Source organism: Panulirus ornatus, chromosome 73, assembly GCF_036320965.1.
Source record: "Panulirus ornatus isolate Po-2019 chromosome 73, ASM3632096v1, whole genome shotgun sequence".
NCBI classification, from domain to species: domain Eukaryota; kingdom Metazoa; phylum Arthropoda; class Malacostraca; order Decapoda; family Palinuridae; genus Panulirus; species Panulirus ornatus.
Window position 1 is genome coordinate 6440972 of NC_092296.1, and position 21247 is coordinate 6462218.

Below are 21247 nucleotides of genomic sequence, written 5' to 3' on the forward strand. Positions count from 1 at the left end.
ACTGACAGCATGTAGATCCTGGTATACCGCATCATTCCAATTCACTCTATTCCTTGCAAGCCTCTCACCCTCCTGCATGTTCAGGCTTTGGTTGCTCAAAATCTTTTTCACTCCATCCTTCCACCTCCAATTTGGTCTCCCACTTCTTGTTCCCTCCACCTCAGACACATATATCCTCTTTGTCAATCTTTCCTTACTCATTCTCTCCATGTGACCAAACCATTTCAAAATACCCTCTTCTGCTCTCTCAACCACACTCTTTTTATTACCACACATATCTCTTACCCTTTCATTACTTACTCGATCAAACTACCTCACACCACATATTGTCCTCAAACATCTCATTTCCAGCAACCATATATCATTGTTGGAACCACTGTTCCTTCAAACATACCCATTTTTGCTTTCCAAGATAACGTTCTTGACTTCCACACATTCTTCAACGCTCCCAGAACTTTTGCCCCCTCCCTCACCCTATGTATGATTCATTTCCGCTTCCATGGTTCCATCCGCTGCCAAATCCACTCCCAGATATCTAAAACATTTCACTTCCCCCAGTTTTTCTCCATTCAAACTTACCTCCCAATTGACTTGTCCCTCAACCTTTCCATACCTAATACCCTTGCTCTTATTCACATTTACTCTTGGCTTTCTTCTTTCACACACTCTACCAAACTCAGTCACCAGCTTCTGCAGTTTCTCACATGAATCAGCTACCAGCGCTGTATCATCAGCGAACAACAACTGACTCACTTCCCAAGCTCTCTCATCCACAACAGACTGCATACTTGCCCCTCTTTCCAAAACTCTTGCATCCACCTCTCTAACAACACCATCCATAAACAAATTAAACAACCACGGGGACATCACGCGCCCCTGCTGGAAACCAACGTTCACAGAGAACCAATCACTTTCCTCTCTTCCTACATGTACACATGCCTTACATCCTCGATAAAAACTTTTCACTGTTTCTAACAACTTGCTTCCCACACCATATATTCTTAATACCTTCCACAGAGCATCTCTATCCACTCTGTCATATTCCTTCTCCAGATCCATAAATGCTACATACAAATCCATTTGCTTTTCAAAGTATTTCTCAAATACATTCTTCAAAGCAAACACCTGATCCACACATCCTCTACCACTTATGAAACCACACTGCTCTTCCCCAGTCTGATGCTCTGTACATGCCTTCACCCTCTCGATCAATACCCTCCCATATAATTTCCCAGGAATACTCAACAGACTTATACCTCTGTAATTTGAGCACTCACTTTTATCCCCTTTGCCTTTGTACAATGGCACTATGCAAGCATTCTGCCAATCCTCAGGCACCTCACCATGAGACATATACATTAAATAATCTTACCAACCAGTCAACAATACAGTCACCCCCTTTTTTAATAAATTCCACTGCAATACCATCCAAACCTGCTGCCTTGCCGGCTTTCATTTTCTGCAAAGCTTTTACTACCTCTTCTCTGTTTATTAAATCATTCTCCCTGATCCTCTCACTTTGCACACCACCTCGACCAAAACACCCTACATCTGCCACTCTATCATCAAACACATTCAACAAACCTTCAAAATACTCACTCCATCTCCTCACATCACCACTACTTGTTATCACCTCCCCATTAGCCTCCTTCACTGATGTTCCCATTTGTTCCCTTGTCTTACGCACTTTATTTACCTCCTTCCAAAACACCTTTTTTATATATCAATTATTATACTTTGTTGCTGTCTCCCAAAAATTTAATGATACTCTCTCACCCCAACTCTAATTTGCCCTCTTTTTCACCTCTTGCACCTTTCTCTTGACCTCCTGCCTCTTTCTTTTACATATCTCCCAGTCATTTGCATTATTTCCCTGCAAAAATCGTCCAAATGCCTTTCTCTTCCCTTTCACTAATAATCTTACTTCTTCGTCCCACCACTCACTGCCCTTTCTAATTTGCCCACCTCACACTTCTCATGCCACAAGCATCTTTTGCACAAGCCATCCCTGCTTCCCTAAATACATCCCATTCCTCCCCCACTCCCCTTACGTCTTTTGTTCTCACCTTTTTCCATTCTGTACTCAGAATATATTATATATATATATATATTCTCTTTCGGTGCATTATACATGATAGCTAGAGACTGAGTGTGAACGAATGTGGCCTTTGTTGTCTTTTCCCAGTGCTACCTCGCACACGTGGGGGGAGGGGGTTTTCATTTCATATGTGGCGGAGTGGCGACGGGAATGAATAAGGGCAGACAGTATGAATTATGTATATGTGTATATATGTATATGTCTGTGTATGTATATATATATATATATGTATATGTTGAGATGTATAGGTATGTATATGTGCATATATATATGTAGGTATATATATATATATATATTATGAAATCACAGAACTCAAAGACTCTCAGCACTCAGGAAGTCAGCCATGTTAACCAGCCAGGACCAGAAATCATGAAAATAATGTGCATATGTCTGGTTAAGGCAAAGCTCAGTCTTTTGGTATTAAGTGTCGAGTGCAAAGTTGCAACCTGAGCAAGAAGTGTCCTGTGATATGTTGAATTAATGTTTGTTATGCTGAAGAGAGGGTTTATGTCCAGAATAAAGACAAGAAAATGATACTGCTATATGTTTGGGGAGTAAAGACTCTAATGGGTTTATATCTAACAGAGCAGAGCTTATAATCAAATTGGAGGAATTGGTTGTTTAGTAAATATATTTTGTCAGTGCAGCACTTATTGAGGGAGGGATCTAAGAGTAGAGGTTGTGTTGCAGGAGTGAGCCTTCTATTCCTGTTTGGGTGTTGATGGTTGGCTGTTAAGTGGTTTGGGTGGCAGGAATCCAGTGCTGTTGCAAAGAATTGAGTGCCAGGACATAATGAGCTGGAATTGTATTGTATTTTTGTTTTGAAGCTGCTCAAAGTATGTGATTGTCCTGAGTGGCCTGTTTAGTGTGCTTTGTAGTTTTATGATACTTTGGAAAAGGTGGATGATCAGGAAGGTGACTTGTATTTTGGGGTAGAACATATGAAACGTTTACAGAGGATACTGAAAGATTATTTTCTTGTCCGAAGCAACTGTGAGCAAGTGTTCTGAAGGCATTCAGTTTGTTTATGAGCTCTGTTAATGTTTGTGGCATTGGAAGTGTACACTGAGAGTATGCTGTATATGATTCCCAATATGTCTAGAGTTTAGTCATGTGGGAGTGACTGATCATTTGTGGTTATAAGAGGGTGGAGGTTTGCTTCATGTTTGTTGGGGTTGAGAGTGTGGCTGTATTTTTATAGGAATGCAAATATAGATGTATGTACTCAAATAAGATAAAGCAGTATATATACACAAACTGAATAGCATCAGACACTTATTGTTATTTAAACTTAATTTCATACCTAAACAACATACAGTACACGAGATCTGATGTAGCATTTACTGTATGTTTGCATAATATAACAGTAAAACTTTTTCTTTCAAGTCACTGTATATGGTTATCTATACATTTAATTTTGGGTGAATCTAAAAATATTCAGTAACTTTAAATGCAAAGAAACCTGTAAAAAAGTTAATTCAATGGATGCATGTTCTTGCTTGGATGTGGATCTGTTGTACCATGTAGGAAAAATTTGTCCCAGCTTGGTTATCAATCAAAGACTGAGAGTTAGTCATAGATTGGACACTGGCACCTAAATATTCCATTCTGACTATACTGAAACAAGACTAAAACAAACATTTAATCGAGTGTTTAATCGCAGCTGGATTAAGGCAACACCCAGTTTATATGTATATGACAAATTCATTACCTAAGACCTTAACAGATCCTGTCAACATGTTTATACAACTAAACCTAAAGTAATTGGCAAGGTATGATTAGGTATGGTTTGAAAAAACTAAAATGAATATTCAATGAATATTCAAGTGCATCACCAAAAAATTATGTTTTAAAGCTTTACTTTAAAACTTTTCATATCTTAAAAAGAAGTATTAAACACCTTTTTCCTCACTGCAGCTGGTTCAGATGTACTTATATAGTACCAGAAATGTTTCCACACAAGTGTCTGAATACTGGGAACTTTAATTTACTGCATATCATTTAAGAAAGCAGCAACTTTGGCCAGGATTCAATGTCTGTAGGAGTACAAATAAACTTTCTTTACTTATTTAATATGGTGTAATTTCACTGCTCAAGTAAATGGAGAATTTTCTCAAGCAATAAATCACTAGTGAAGTGTAAATTCTTCTTAAAAATATCATTTCACTTGTGGTTTATCAGCAGATCCATTAAAATTACAATTCAGTTTAAGTGTGCCCAAAACTGTAGCTTTACCACTCAGATTATTGTGATTGGACCCGAGTTATAGATAGTGATTCAAAAAGATTAGGGTGTCAAAGTCACATTCATCCTTGGCTACCAAAACAAAAGATTTGCTTTCATTAAGTTTGGCCTTATGATATTCTAACCTGGAAAAACATTTCAACTGTTCATCCAAATGAAAATATATACCATACTTTGAGAGGACAACTTTTCAACAGTTTACCTGGTTTTTGTCACATCTTTTACATAGGATAAACATAAACTGAAATGACAGCCACATCTGTGACTGGATGAATACATTTACTGTTATGTTTTGATGGTTGCATGTTTCACATTAATTACTTTGACACCAGTTTCAACACTGTACAGTAAAGTTTTCAAGGAGCTGACATATGAAATTATTCCTTACTGTATCATTTTTTCCATATTAAAAAATCACTCATGTGTTCTCAATAAATAATTAGGAATTTCAGTTACAGCTCAAGTCTTCCTTTTTATAACTACCATTTTTTCTAATTCCACATACACTCTGACCATTCTTCACCAATATGCAACAGTTCCTACTTTCATCATCACATCTCTCTTCACAAATCCATATTTACAACAGGGACCTATTTTTCCATTCTGTACTTGTGTTCATTTAACGTTTCCATGACATTCTGATTATTCTATACAGAGAAGTTCATTCATTTGCACAACATGTACAAGAAACATTCAAACCCAATGAATGCCAAGCAAGTTAAGCCCCTCTGTGATAGAGGAGAGATAATAGATGAGAAGATTTATACAATGTTCATATTCAGGTGAGAAGATTCTGTGTTTGTTCAACCTCTGTGTCCTCAGGGGTATTCAAACTGCGACTACTGCTGGAGCTCTCCTCGTCGTCCACCTCCCCTGCAGACCATACTTTGTTATCACCTCATTTGGCCTATGCCTCATTAACTACATTTACTAGCCTCAAAAAATACAATCTCATTGTAAGGCAATACAATCAATGTGTCACTAAAATGTAAACATATCAGGTAATCAAAGTGAATTACATCAACCTTTCTCATGATTCATGAATCCATTTGAAAATGTTCATAACTTACATGTTTCTATAAATAGGTGGAAATCATTAAAAAGCTCTACAGAAGCATATTAAAGCTAGTTAATACCAGTCATGTGCATCTTAGAGGCAGAGGATGCACCTCGCTTACTGATTGCTACAATCAAACCGTTTCCAGCGGCTATCTAACTCTAGAGGTAAATAGCTTTATGAAGGAAAGATCTCCATGCTTGGTGATAGTAAGTGAATTAGGGAAACTGATGCTTAATGTCCAATATTCAAAATACACACCAAATAACTCAAAATTTAAATGCCCCAAATAACCATTACTAGTCTTAACTGACATCAGATGACCTGATCCTGCTGCAAGAATGAAATTTTAACATCATTGCTTCTATAATGGGACCAGTCAGTCAACTGGTAAAATTACAAAAAGTATATAAATTTTTGGAATCTGAATCAATTATTTCTCTTATCAGATAAAGGAATAACAGCTATGACCAACTGCAGAGGTTGTTTTATGCACAAGGTGAAGTGATGGTTAGTAAGAGTCTTGGTCTTTTGTTTGCTACGCCATTAAACTAGCTTTACCGAGTTTTAACAAACAACTTTTCAAAATGGGGCAGCATGTATTGCCAGAGCAATAATTCATGGCCACATATGATAATGTTAAAAACCAAGGAGAGGTTGGAAGGATAAAGAGCAAAAAATTTTTGAGTTTTTGGGGGCCTTAACATACAGGAGGTTGTAAGACATGCTTGGGACAGAGTGAACTGGAGCAATGTGGTTTACAGTCCTGAACCCTGAAAGGTCTGTGGAGCTTGGTTGTGAATAAGGAGCTCTGGTTTCAGTGCATTACACATGAAAGCTATAGAGTGGATGCAAGCAAATGAGGCTATTCCTTCATCTGTTCCTGTCACTACATTGTTAACACAGAAAATTGTAGATGTGTGTAGAAAAAAATATATACATAGCATGGGGAAGAAAATACTTCCCACATCTTACCATAAAAGGCAACCAAGTGGACAAAGGTGGAGGGGCTGTAAACCCCTCCCTCCTGTATGATTACTTTCCAAAAGTAAGAATCCAGAAATTTTTTTCCAAGCAAGGCTCAATCACTCATTCCTGATACTATCTCAACAGGGTAGGAAACAGCTAATCCTTTTGTTTTCTACCTTGATGAAACTATCATGCCCATCCCAATTAAGAGATTACCAGGTCTTCTACTTACCACCCCTCTTTAGATGCTCTTATCCAAAAGCCTCTTTTTTGCACACTTTTCAGTCAGCACATAATCCATTAATGTCCACTGTCACCTAATGTACACTTGCCTATGTAAAGGTATGTAAGCACCTTTTCATAAAGAAAGTATTACCCATCATCATTCCTTTTTTAGCACACAACCTGACAACCTTTTCTCCACTTTTGTGTACACCGAGAACTCCATTCCCCATGTCAGAGCACTCATTCAGTTCCTAAATAAATGCATTCTTCATCACTCCTTTCACTTTCAAATGGATGAGCACTTAGTCACTTTATTTCTAACCTACACCAACTTTAACCAATCCTTGTACCTTCTTACCACAATCCCAAATCTCATTCCATATCAAAAATGCCACCCTTTCCTTTACTTCTATACTCTCATTAACCACTTACTTTACCTCGACGAATATTTTGGTACCACCTCAATCCCCATACTCTTCAATTATGCTTTATTTATAGCTAAGGTATCCAGATTCCTTTATTCACACCTGAGATATCCACATTCCTTTCTCCAAATTTAGCACTTACCTTGCCCTTTTTTTGGTTACAGCAAAGTACATTCTGGCACACAAGCCTGAACCTTTAAGGTAAAATCTTTGCTTGATCACTCTTCTCCTTCTACATTTAGAATGCCTCATACCCTCCTCCATATCAAAACCCTTAGCCTTCAAAGTTTCACTCCATCCTTCCACCTCCTCAGTTCCACCTTTTCAACTGTTCCTTTCATTTCCCATGAGTATACCCTCTCAGTCAAACTTACCTTTGCCCTTTTTTTGGTTACAGCAAAGTACATTCTGGCACACAAGCCTGAACCTTTAAGGTAAAATCTTTGCTTGATCACTCTTCTCCTTCTACATTTAGAATGCCTCATACCCTCCTCCATATCAAAACCCTTAGCCTTCAAAGTTTCACTCCATCCTTCCACCTCCTCAGTTCCACCTTTTCAACTGTTCCTTTCATTTCCCATGAGTATACCCTCTCAGTCAAACTTTCATCACTCATCCTCTCCATGTGTCCAAACTATTTCAGTTCATCCTCTTCAACTTGCTCATACATACTTCTCTTTGCTACCACACCTCTTTCTTACCCTATCACTTCTTATACAATCAATTCCCCTTACAACATACTGTCCTCTAACATTTCATTTCCAACACAATCACATCCTTTATTTCTTTGTCTATCATCTGCAATTTCTATAAGAGTTAGGGTGTACCCAAGACCTCTTTTTTTTTTTTCATTGCTCTTGCAGCCCAAGGTTGTGCTTCTTACAGCAGCACGAAAATGTTGACTTCTTGCAAACGAGTTCTTTATGAGACTGTGCTCCCAATGATACAGCCTCACCAAAGGTGACTTCACTTACGGTGTAACCTCTTGCAGACAAAGCCCAAAACACCTTTCTCTCATGTTATGACTATAAATACCTTCAAAAGTCGTTTAGACAAATATTTCATAAATTCAGGTATACTCTGAGAAAAATGCCAGAAATAAATTATATAAACAACAGCGGTATAAGGGGCAGCAGATGGCTAATATGCAGCAGCTTAAAAAACTGCTGGGTGGAATTACATTTTCTTATCTCCTTTATTTTTTAACAGGCAACTCGGTCGTGGGCCAATCAGGCCACCTATTGTCTGTCTCTCTCATGTAAATTCATGTTTAAGAACGTATGTTTTATTAAACTTGTTTGCAATTTCCTGCATTAGCAAGGATGAGACAAAAACTGACAGAAATGGCCTCATTTTCCTACATCCACTCTCTAGCTGTCATGTGCAATGAACTAAAACCAAAGTCCCCTATCCATAACCAAACTCCCCAAAATTTTACATGGTTCCCCTCTGCTTCACATGCCATGGATCAGCCCACTGAGAGCACATCAACCCCTGTTTACCACATCGCTTCAATTTACTATCCCTTGCAAGCCTTCTACCCTCCTGCATGTTCATAGCTTGAACACCTAAAGGATCTTTCATTCCATCCTTCCACCTCCTCCTTGATTTCCTCCTCTTCCTCATCTCCTACAATCCTCATCAGTTCTTTCATAAATTCTCCTCTCACTATACCTCTTTCTCACCCTATCATTTCTTGTTTGATCAACTGTCCTCACACCATATATTGTCTGCAAACATTTAATTTCAAACACATCCACTTTCTTCTGTACACTCTTATCTATGGCCTATGCCTTTGAAGGGTGTGAACCTTGGGGTAGTAATTTTAAATACCTGGAGGTGTACATGACAGCAGATGGAACTATAGGAGCTAATGTGAATCACAGGGTGGAAGAAAGTGCATGGAAAGAGATGTTACTCTGTAAGGACAAAGAGGGTATGTATGATGCTATTTTAGTCCTAACAGTGCTGTACTGAAGCAAATCATTTGCCCTTAATAGAAAAAAATATAAGAGGATGGATATGATGGAAATGAAATAAGAGCTAGTTTTCACAGGCTTATTTTGCACAATGCATCTCCAGTCTGACTTTTGTAAGCTACTGTCCCTTGGTCACCATATTCTCTTGTAACAGACACTACCACTCTGGAAATAATTCTGAAGTGAAAAATATATGTAAACATAAGATTTACACGTAATTATATGTAAACATGTACACATGTATGTAAATATGAGAAGAGAGTAATCATAAATAGTAGTAAATGTCATTTTGTGAATGTAGGTCACAAGAATCACTCAAAATCCCAACTCCTCTCACCCACTGCCTCAACCAGAAGAGTTAAGTTCTATTATGTATTAACAGGGTCATCTAATGGCCATATAAGATATGTTAGCTCATTTCTTTCTGCATAACCTTTATGGTTATGTGTATTTCTATCATAAACAGTGATGAGTCATTAATGAATCTGTATCAGAGCTCTCCTCCCTGCTTATTCTCATCCCCCTTGGTCCCCTTTGTCAGGGCTTTAAGCATTAACTTTAGCTCCAAACAGTATCCATATAAATTGTATTTGCCCATTTTGTACGCCTATACTTTTACAAACACGTTTCAGTTTATATTGGGATACAAAAAATGATGAGTATGCTTACTATCCACATTTGTATGTGATTTTTACATCACATGGCATTTAAGAGTTAAAACAAGTACATCTAATCATCAATCCTTTTTCAGTACACAAGCTATTCCTAATCTTCATTTACACCAGGCATCCCAGTCACTATAATTTTACTCTTACCCATTACATCATCCACCCCTGCATTCAGACCTCTAGCACCAAGCTATGATCCCTAACATCAAAATTTCAAATGCACTTGCTCAGCTCCACCCAAAAACATTCCTTTCTTCACTCTGTTCACAACCAAGCGTATAAGCACTAACATTCATCTACCTCTCTCAGTTTACTTTCATTCAACAACTCACTTCCCTGCATCCTTTGATACAGTCTCACAGCTTTAACTCCATCAAAAGTGCAACACGTATATCACATCCTCACACTAAACCCAAACTCTGCCCCTCTAAACATTCTCATACAAAACTATCCTCTTTTCCTTTCACTCAGACACCTTTCGTGCCAAAATTTCAATGTACCTTTCATCAAACACAGCACCTATCTCTTCCTTCTACTCATCCTAGTTACATTCATGGACATGCAGACACACCAGCCTGAGCCTTCAATGGAAGTAGAATCACCATCTGGCTATTTTTACTGTTCCTGTTTTTGGAAAAAGAGGGGATGGTTTCCAGCCCTCTACTTCTGCCTTAGTTACATCTTAAGAACATGCAGGAAATGTATGGGAGGTATTCTTACTCCCCTATCCCCAGGGAAATATATACTTACTTTTTTGCCCCATGAGCCCTATCCATGGAGCTTTTGCAGTGCCAGGAAGCTGGCCATGTCCATCAGGCAAGACCACAGGTAAAAAAATAAGTGGTAATGTGTGAGGGAAGAGCAAGACATATGAAGTACAATAGGCATTCGGTGTCTTCAAAATGTAAATTAGATCTTAGGCATGATGGATTCAGTGATATGTTGAATCTGAGTCTTTGTTGTCATGAAGGTGGCCTATGTCTAGAATGCAACTGATAAAGTGCTCCTTATAGATGGCTACGAAGTTTAGTTTCAAGTGTGTGTATTTCAGGTGGGGTGCAATTTAAGATGGGATAGGGAAGTAGCTTTTTGAGTAATTAATGTGTGTTTGTATGTATTTAGTCACTGCCATGATAACTGAGGGAGAGGGGAATCTGGGAAAATATTGTGGAATTATGAAGCACGATTATTTTTTGTTTCTACCAAGGTTTGGTAGCTGGTTATGGTGTGGTTTGAGTGGAAGGGGTCTAAGGTTGTTGCAAGAAAATTGGTGCCAAGCATACTCATGTGAGATTGTACTGGAAGAATATTTTTCTTCTTTGTGCATGTTTCTTGAGGAAATTGTACTCCTTTTTGTCTACTGACAATGATACAACCTTGATGAGGGCGACTTTTCAAACGTAATGTAACCCTACGTAGATGGAGTCCACATACACCAACAATGATGTTCATGATATGGATGGTTTACAAAAATTCTTCCACTGATTATGAGAAATATTGAATCCTGAACAGGATCAGTATGCATCTTATTAAATAAACGTTAAGCAGAGAATTTCTGATTAAAGTGCACTGCTATACTAAGATTACCCGGATATCATGTTCCTTTCACTTTAAACATAACTCTATAAATTTGCTTTTGAACACTAAACTAATATCGAGGATTTGGTTAACTGAGCGAATTTACTACTAACACAACTCTTGGGAATGTTATCCAAGAATGGTAACTCAAACAAAATTAACATTCTGGATCTTTAACATAGTTATCTTGAAATGTTCTCAAAGCAAGTATTACTGATGTAATTAAAGCAGATCTTGACAAAAACAGTTATCTGAACTTTCCATTGTCTTTCAGTCACTTTTTAATCCCTACCATCCCTAGATCTTTGTGTACTGGACAACTGTATTAATGTATGAGGCAAAATTTGAGAGGGTTACTTGCATGCATGAACTTCTATTCAGAGTTAGAAAGACAAAAAGTAAGCAAATCATTGTGAAAGAAGAACAGAGTGAAGGGCAAACAAGCTGTAAAACATTCATAAAAGATACCCTTCACACATAAAATTGTGATCAATTCATGCACAGCATTTAGGAAAAAAATCATGCATTACATTCCAGTGATCATCTTTCTTTTATGCTCTACAAGTAACATGAAACTATATTTACCTGCAATAGCACGGTCACACTTTTCCTTGTCTTTTGTTATGTAGCAAGAATTCAGGAAGAAGAATACTGCTCCTAAGACGTTGACAACTGCACAGAGGAACATTGCATACTGCTTTGACTGGAAGAAAGACAATACATATCCTTACACACATTTTAACATCTTGTCAGTGACCAAATGAGGGAAATAAAGAATCTGATGCTCCCACCAATTCCTTTTTTTCTAATGATATGGAGTAAAATATGTGCAAGAGAAATTATAAGATATATAAAAACAGCTAAAAACAATGAACATTTGCATGAATCTCATATTTAGTCAAGTGAAATATAATGAACAGTGGAGGAAATTCTTAACTTAAATTTTTCATAGCAACCTCATCCCATCAAACTTTCATCTCGTAACTTTAACATTTTCATTGTTTCCACAACATACCATCAATTTTCATTTCCCGATATCATATACAAAAATCCCTCGTGCTCACAGCTCATTTACCAACAACACATTTCCACCATGATATTCCTCTTCATTTGTAGCTTCAAACATATCACTAAATTTTTGGTCATGACATTCTAGATGCCACATCATATTAACTATAATCTATGTAATGTTCAACTAAATTCCTCATCTATCTTTCCTTGGCTTCTTTCTAATTCCTATCTATTGCCTTAGTTCTAACAAAATGGCTCAGCTTATCACCCTCCATTGATTTTCAAACTCTTTATACCAAGTAAATCTTTAGTTTTATACAATGAGGAGCAGCAGGCTTTCTATCACAATCTGTACTGATTATCCAATAAAACTTCAAAGCTCCTTTAAGTCAACCTTATATAACTATCAAAGGTTTCCTATCAACAGCATGTATTACAAAGAGAGATCAAATTTCTAAAGTCATTCAAAACTACCTTGCAACACAAGTCTTACATTCAGGTTGCCCTTCTCAAGCCCATGACTTTTTTCCTGTATTCCCTCAAATTCCTCTTTCTACTTACTCTACCAGAAGTTTACATATATTTGGCATGCACCTTAATTCATTTCAACCTCCTCCTGTGTACTTCTCTTAAAGAGTTAACACATTCTTGGTAGACAGCTGAATATAATTATAAAAATTCACATTATCTTTTACCCCAACCCCCAACTACAATGAAGAATATTCAAATACAAATTTTTACACATCAAGGTATTTCTCAAAAGTGTAAATTCATCATCTACAAAAAATGCTTATGTATGGCCAAAAAATCTTACAAAATACAATTATAGAATGAGTATGTCAAAATGTGAAGTAACTAGTAAATGTCATGCCAATAACTCCATAGAGAAAGCATATGTGACCTTACCCTTTGCCTTATCAGATCACTTTGACCTTACTACTCAAGGTTCAGAGACAATGAAAAAAAAAAAAGGTGGGTTAAAGCAATGTCTGCCTTACAACTAAGGTCAGCTATTTTGGACAAATATGTCCACACATGAAATCTTTATTCTACTGAACATGGTGTAAATCCTTACTGAAGAGAAGTACAATTCAAAATGCTTTCTGACATATTAATATAAGCTAAAGACCCTTCAAAGGCAAAGAAACTAAAATACCTATGGAAATGTAAAACTGCAAGTTACACCTAAAATCAATATCCACTGAAGATACTTTTTGCTTTTAATAGAAGGGTAGTGATTTCATTGCAACTTCAAGTACCGGTATTCAGTGTAGAGGGAATGACTTGTGGCATACAGGTATGGGGTGGTTGAAGGCTGTTCATGCACAACAGAATTGCCGACATTGTATACTTAGACACCGAATCTTTTACCTTTTAATGTAAATCTCTTATAGAAAGAGCTCTAGGCGTGCCTATGGATGGAAAAAAAAAAAAGCATCTATAAATTAAATCTTACCTTGAATTTAACATAATTGTCATCTAATTCTTGTGAAATTGTTCCAAATGTAACAGTATCTGTAGAATTTCTGAAGTATGGTTCTATCGTAGTGGTGAATGTAGAATTTGTAAAATGTGGTTCCAACGTTGTAGTAAACGTAGAATTTCTGAAGTATGGTTCTATTGTAGAGGTAGATACCATAACTGTATTATTACGATCATGAATGTATGGTTTGAAGGCATCAGCAACCTGGAAAGTAATGTTCAAATCCAGTCTAAGTAAAAATTGCAGAACATTCAAATAAATATGTTATTCCTTTGTTGTTATTTATAATACTTTGTCGCTGTCTCCCGCATTTGATTTACAAAGAGAAACATTTCTGTGGTATACATCTACTTTGTTCACTTTTCTATACAATAAACCTTTATCATGTGATCAACATTCTTTCAAAATGGTTAGGTTTAAGGAATTCAGCACTTACCACACCAATCAAATATGGACTTCCTGCATCACCAAGAGCATGAGAGAAGAGGATCTGGAATGCTTCTGCTGATGAACGCCTTGTAGGAATCACGATATACTGAAAGAAATTCAAGTGTACTATCAACTGCTCATATATTTTGGAAAATGTAAAATACACACACACACACATATGTGGATATGGCGATGGGAATGAATAAAGGCAACAAGTATGAATTATGTACATGTGTGTATATATATATATATATATATATATATATATATATATATATATATATATATATATATATAAATTTTAGGGAGAATAAAAAGATGTTCTGGAAGGAGGTAAATAGGGTGCGTAAGACAAGGGAGCAAATGGGAACTTCAGTGAAGGGCGTAAATGGGGAGGTGATAACAAGTAGCGGTGATGTGAGAAGGAGATGGAATGAGTATTTTGAAGGTTTGTTGAATGTGTCTGATGACAGAGTGGCAGATATAGGGTGTTTTGGTCGAGGTGGTGTGCAAAGTGAGAGGGTTAGGGAAAATGGTTTGGTAAACAGAGAAGAGGTAGTAAAAGCTTTGCGGAAGATGAAAGCCGGCAAGGCAGCAGGTTTGGATGGTATTGCAGTGGAATTTATTAAAAAAGGGGGTGACTGTATTGTTGACTGGTTGGTAAGGTTATTTAATGTATGTATGACTCATGGTGAGGTGCCTGAGGATTGGCGGAATGCGTGCATAGTGCCATTGTACAAAGGCAAAGGGGATAAGAGTGAGTGCTCAAATTACAGAGGTATAAGTTTGTTGAGTATTCCTGGTAAATTATATGGGAGGGTATTGATTGAGAGGGTGAAGGCATGTACAGAGCATCAGATTGGGGAAGAGCAGTGCGGTTTCAGAAGTGGTAGAGGATGTGTGGATCAGGTGTTTGCTTTGAAGAATGTATGTGAGAAATACTTAGAAAAGCAAATGGATTTGTATGTAGCATTTATGGATCTGGAGAAGGCATATGATAGAGTTGATAGAGATGCTCTGTGGAAGGTATTAAGAATATATGGTGTGGGAGGAAAGTTGTTAGAAGCAGTGAAAAGTTTTTATCGAGGATGTAAGGCATGTGTACGTGTAGGAAGAGAGGAAAGTGATTGGTTCTCAGTGAATGTAGGTTTGCGGCAGGGGTGTGTGATGTCTCCATGGTTGTTTAATTTGTTTATGGATGGGGTTGTTAGGGAGGTAAATGCAAGAGTCCTGGAAAGAGGGGCAAGTATGAAGTCTGTTGGGGATGAGAGAGCTTGGGAAGTGAGTCAGTTGTTGTTCGCTGATGATACAGCACTGGTGGCTGATTCATGTGAGAAACTGCAGAAGCTGGTGACTGAGTTTGGTAAAGTGTGTGGAAGAAGAAAGTTAAGAGTAAATGGGAATAAGAGCAAGGTTATTAGGTACAGTAGGGGTGAGGGTCAAGTCAATTGGGAGGTGAGTTTGAATGGAGAAAAACTGGAGGAAGTGAAGTGTTTTAGATATCTGGGAGTGGATCTGGCAGCGGATGGAACCATGGAAGCGGAAGTGGATCATAGGGTGGGGGAGGGGGCGAAAATTTTGGGAGCCTTGAAAAATGTGTGGAAGTCGAGAACATTATCTCGGAAAGCAAAAATGGGTATGTTTGAAGGAATAGTGGTTCCAACAATGTTGTATGGTTGCGAGGCGTGGGCTATGGATAGAGATGTGCGCAGGAGGATGGATGTGCTGGAAATGAGATGTTTGAGGACAATGTGTGGTGTGAGGTGGTTTGATCGAGTAAGTAACGTAAGGGTAAGAGAGATGTGTGGAAATAAAAAGAGCGTGGTTGAGAGAGCAGAAGAGGGTGTTTTGAAATGGTTTGGGCACATGGAGAGAATGAGTGAGGAAAGATTGACCAAGAGGATATATGTGTCGGAGGTGGAGGGAACGAGGAGAAGAGGGAGACCAAATTGGAGGTGGAAAGATGGAGTGAAAAAGATTTTGTGTGATCGGGGCCTGAACATGCAGGAGGGTGAAAGGAGGGCAAGGAATAGAGTGAATTGGAGCCATGTGGTATACAGGGGTTGACGTGCTGTCAGTGGATTGAATCAAGGCATGTGAAGCGTCTGGGGTAAACCATGGAAAGCTGTGTAGGTATGTATATTTGCGTGTGTGGACGTGTGTATGTACATGTGTATGGGGGGGGGGGGTTGGGCCATTTCTTTCGTCTGTTTCCTTGCGCTACCTCGCAAACGCGGGAGACAGCGACAAAGTATAAAAAAAAAAAAAAAAAAAAAAAAATATATATATATATATATATATATGTTGTATGGTTGCGAGGCGTGGGCTATGAATAGAGTTGTGCGCAGGAGGATGGATGTGCTGGAAATGAGATGTTTGAGGACAATGTGTGGTGTGAGGTGGTTTGATCAAGTAAGTAACGTAAGGGTAAGAGAGATGTGTGGAAATAAAAAGAGCGTGGTTGAGAGAGCAGAAGAGGGTGTTTTGAAATGGTTTGGGCACATGGAGAGAATGAGTGAGGAAAGATTGACCAAGAGGATATATGTGTTGAAGGTGGAGGGAACGAGAAGAAGTGGGAGACCAAATTGGAGGTGGAAAGATGGAGTGAAAAAGATTTTGTGTGATCGGGGCCTGAACATGCAGGAGGGTGAAAGGAGGGCAAGAAATAGAGTGAATTGGATCGATGTGGTACACCGGGGTTGACGTGCTGTCAGTGGATTGAATCAGGGCATGTGAAGCGTCTGGGGTAAACCATGGAAAGCTGTGTAGGTATGTATATTTGCGTGTGTGGACGTATGTATATACATGTGTATGGGGGTGGGTTGGGCCATTTTTTTTTCGTCTGTTTCCTTGCGCTACCTCGCAAATGCGGGAGACCTGCAAAAATATATATATATATATATATATATATATATATATATATATATATATATATGCAAAGTGAGAGGGTTAGGGAAAATGATTTGGTAAACAGAGAAGAGGTAGTAAAAGCTTTGCGGAAGATGAAAGCCGGCAAGGCAGCGGGTTTGGATGGTATTGCAGTGGAATTTATCAAAAAAGGGGGTGACTGTATTGTTGACTGGTTAGTGAGGTAATTCAATGTATGTATGATTCATGGTGAGGTGCCTGAGGATTGGCGGAATGCTTCCATAGTGCCATTGTACAAAGGCAAAGAGGATAAGAGTGAGTGCTCAAATTACAGAGGTATAAGTTTGTTGAATATTCCTGGTAAATTATATGGGAGGGTATTGATTGAGAGGGTGAAGGCATGTACAGAGCATCAGATTGGGGAAGAGCAGTGTGGTTTCAGAAGTGGTAGAGGATGTGTGGATCAGGTGTATGCTTTGAAGAATGAATGAAGTTCTCATTTGCTCCCTTGTCTTACGCACTTTATTTACCTCCTTCCAGAACATCTTATTTTCCCTAAAATTTAATGATACTCTCTCACCCCAACTCTCATTTGCCCTCTTTTTCACCTCTTGCACCTTTCTCTTGACCTCCTGCCTCTTTCTTTTATACATCTCCCACTCATTTGCATTTTTTCCCTGCAAAAATTGTCCAATATGTAGTGTGAGGTGGTTTGATTGAGCAGGTTATAAAAGGGTAAGAGATGTATGGTAATTAAACAGGACTGTGTTTGTGAGAACATAAGAGAATGTACTGAAATAGTTTGAACACGAGAGAATGAATGAAGAAAGGTCGACAGAGTATATATGTAAAATACCTTGATATAACATTTGAAAAATCTTGACAAAATTGACAAACAAAGAATTTAAATAGAGAGCCCAGATTCATCAACAGATATTACATATTTATCAATATCATGCACATGTAAAAAGTAACTAACCAAAACAATATCCGATACAACAGCCCAGTTAAGATTGAGGAAGATTTGGCCAAAGAAAACCACAATGTATGAAGCAATGGTGTCTGCTTCTGCCAAAACCATAGCACCAATGAGTAACGGAAATGAAAACAGCAATCCAACTCCACAAACCATTGGATCTGCAAATGGAAATCTGCAAAGAGATGAAAAGAAAAGGGCATTACACATGTCAAGGCAAATAAAAATCATTATAAATTAAGAACTGCTTACATAATATGTTTTATCACCAAAACCAAGATATCCTTTAATGTGCTGTCTTTAAGAATTTTAATTATTGAAAAATCATAGAAAATAACAAAGTAACCTCAAGTGTAGCAGGGGAATGAGAGAGGATTTTTCAAGAGTAAGTTTAAGAGTTTGACTTAAGGGAAGTGGAGTGCTTTAGGCATCTGGGAGTGAATGTGCTCACACAGCCAGCAGAGAGCATTTTACCGAACCTAACTGTACAACGCAGAGGTATATGAATACAAACAAATGCTATCTGCTGGATGTGTGAGCCTGATGGGAAAAGACCAGGGGACCCCGTTCTCACCAATGTGAGACGAAGGGTATTCAAGTACACAGCATTCGAAGTCATTTCCCTATTAGGGGTGATCATAGCCTAGCGTTAGTGCTCCCACCTGTTGCACAGGGGTCCTGGGTTCGATCCTGGCCGTTGGAGTTATGCATGATATTTTCTTTCTTTCATACTATTCGCCACTTCCCGCATTAGCGAGGTAGCGTTGAGAACAGAGGACTGGGCCCTTGAGGGAATATCCTCACCTGGGCCCCTTCTCTATTCCCTCTTTTGGAAAATTAAAAAAAAAAAAAGGTGAGAGGGGAGGATTTCCAGCCTCCCGCTCCCTCCCCTTTTAGTCGCCTTCTACGACACGCAGGGAATACGTGGGAAGTATTCTTTCTCCCCTATCCCCAGGGATAAATATATATATTTATCTATATATTTTTCTTTGTTGCTGTCTCCCACGTTTGCAAGGTAGCGCAAGGAAACAGACGAAAGAAATGGTCCAACCCACCCCCATACACATGTATATACATACAAGTCCACACACACAAATATACATACCTATACATCTCAATGTACACATATATATACACACACAGACACATACATATACACCCATGCACACAATTCACACTGTCTGCCTTTATTCATTCCCATTGCCACCTCGCCGCACATGGAATACCATCCCCCTCCCCCCTCATGTGTGCGAGGTAGCGCTAGGAAAAGACAACAAAGGCCCCATTCGTTCACACTCAGTCTCTAGCTGTCATGCAATAATGCCCGAAACCACAGCTCCCTTTCCACATCCAGGCCCCACACAACTTTCCATGGTTTACCCCAGACGCTTCACATGCCCTGATTCAATCCACTGACAGCACGTCAACCCCGGTATGATATATCTATATATATATATATATATATATATATATATATATATATATATATATATTTCTTCTTTCTTTTAAACTATTCGCCATTTCCCGCGTTAGCGAGGTAGCATTAAGAACAGAGGACTGGGCCTTTGAGGGAATACCCTCACCTGGCCCCTTCTCTGTTCCCTCTTTTGGAAAATTAAAAAAAAAAAGTGAGGGGAGGATTTCCAGCCCCCCGCTCCCTCCCCTTTTAGTCGCCTTCTACGACACGCAGGAATACGTGGGAAGTATTCTTTCTCCCCTATCCCCAGGGATAATATATATATATATATATATATATATATATATATTATATATATATATATATATTGAACCCTACAAATCTAAGCATACTCTAACCACACTTTACTGTGTGACTTGCCACCAGTAGGCCTCCACGGAAGTGCATGGCCCCTCCCAGCACCCCCGCTAACTCAAGGATTATCCCGTCCCCTACCCTTGGTGCAGACCAATAGGTAGTAGGTTGTTGACAACAGCCGACCAGGGGGGGTATTACCGTCCTGACTGAGGAGCGTTATATTGGTGCTCAGAATTATCTTACACTCACCATGTCAGGAGCGCTAGTGTTTTACTTTGTCTCATCAAAACGGGACTACGGGTTGGTCCATACAAGGACGAATCAAAGCATTGTATAATGTCTTCAAGAACCCAATTTCTACCATCTCTCTATCGAAAACTCACAACTCTCGTCCTTTCCTTTTGATGTTCAGTAATTCCCATCTCTTGACTCAAAGAAAAATACATGGTATTACTGTAATATCCACTCTTTCTTGGAAACCCCAAATTACAAGAACTGTTAAGTCTGCCTCTTAGAAACTGGGTGTCCTGTTTAGATGTAGAAACTTCTCTTCTGAACAGTTGTTCCGTCTATACAATGGGGTGATTCGTCCTTGTATGGAGCACTGCTCTCCCATTTCGGTTGGTTCTAGCTCTGCATCCATACTTGACAGAGTCGAATCGAAAGGGATCTGCATCACAAACTGTCCCAAGCTAACTTCCAAACTTGACCCCTTGCCTGTGTCGTGGTGTTGGTTCACTCTCCCTATTCTATAAGTAGTGCTTTGGTTTTTGTTCCCATGTATTGGCTGCTTGTGTGCCCACACCACTAGTCAGAACGCGCTAGATTATTGTGTGGCCATCAGCAAATCAAGGGTCGGCCGTTCTGACAACTGTTTCTTTCCCTGCACGTCGAAGCTTTGGAACTCCCTACCTTCTAATGTCTTTCCAATAACTATAACCTTGCACATTCCAAAATACAGGTTTTCACTTTTTCAAAAATCTATACTTTCCCTTGTCCTTATTTTTTCAGCTTAATAATTCTTTCTATATTTCAATTAGGGCGCGGCCTTGATTTGGATTTTTGTCCATGACGGGAGCCTTAGATATACATATATAAAACTAACATTATATTTTCCTGCTTCTAGAGGACTTTCTTGATATATATATCCCTGGGGATAGGGGAGAAAGAATACTCCCCACGTATTCCCTGCGTGTCGTAGAAGGCGACTAAAAGGGGTGGGAGCGAGGGGCTGGAAATCCTCCCCTCGGTCTCTCCTTTTTTTTTTCTTACTGGCTATATATATATATATAAATATAAATATATATATATATATAAAGAATCAAATGATATATTACCAATTGAAAAATTAGGTATTGTATTGTAAAATGCATGCAAAACTAAAGGTACAAGTATTACATGTTAAGTCACTAAAACCTACCTCCCAACAGGAATGGCAAAGTAAAAGACAGCCAGCATCTTGG

At 38.5% G+C, this 21247-nt stretch overlaps 1 protein-coding gene across 1 annotated transcript in view; it reads right to left on the reverse strand.

Annotated features, from left to right (window-relative positions):
- Positions 1-21247, reverse strand: part of spin (Protein spinster) — a 144584-nt gene that overhangs the window by 10770 nt on the left and 112567 nt on the right. The window contains exons 6-10 of the mRNA XM_071661034.1: positions 21205-21247; positions 18014-18242; positions 14174-14272; positions 13711-13941; positions 11829-11946 (exon numbers count right to left, since the gene is read on the reverse strand). The exon at positions 21205-21247 is cut by the window's right edge and continues 149 nt beyond it. Coding sequence (XP_071517135.1) covers positions 11829-11946; positions 13711-13941; positions 14174-14272; positions 18014-18242; positions 21205-21247 — 720 coding nt within the window. The remainder of the gene's footprint in view (positions 1-11828; positions 11947-13710; positions 13942-14173; positions 14273-18013; positions 18243-21204) is intronic.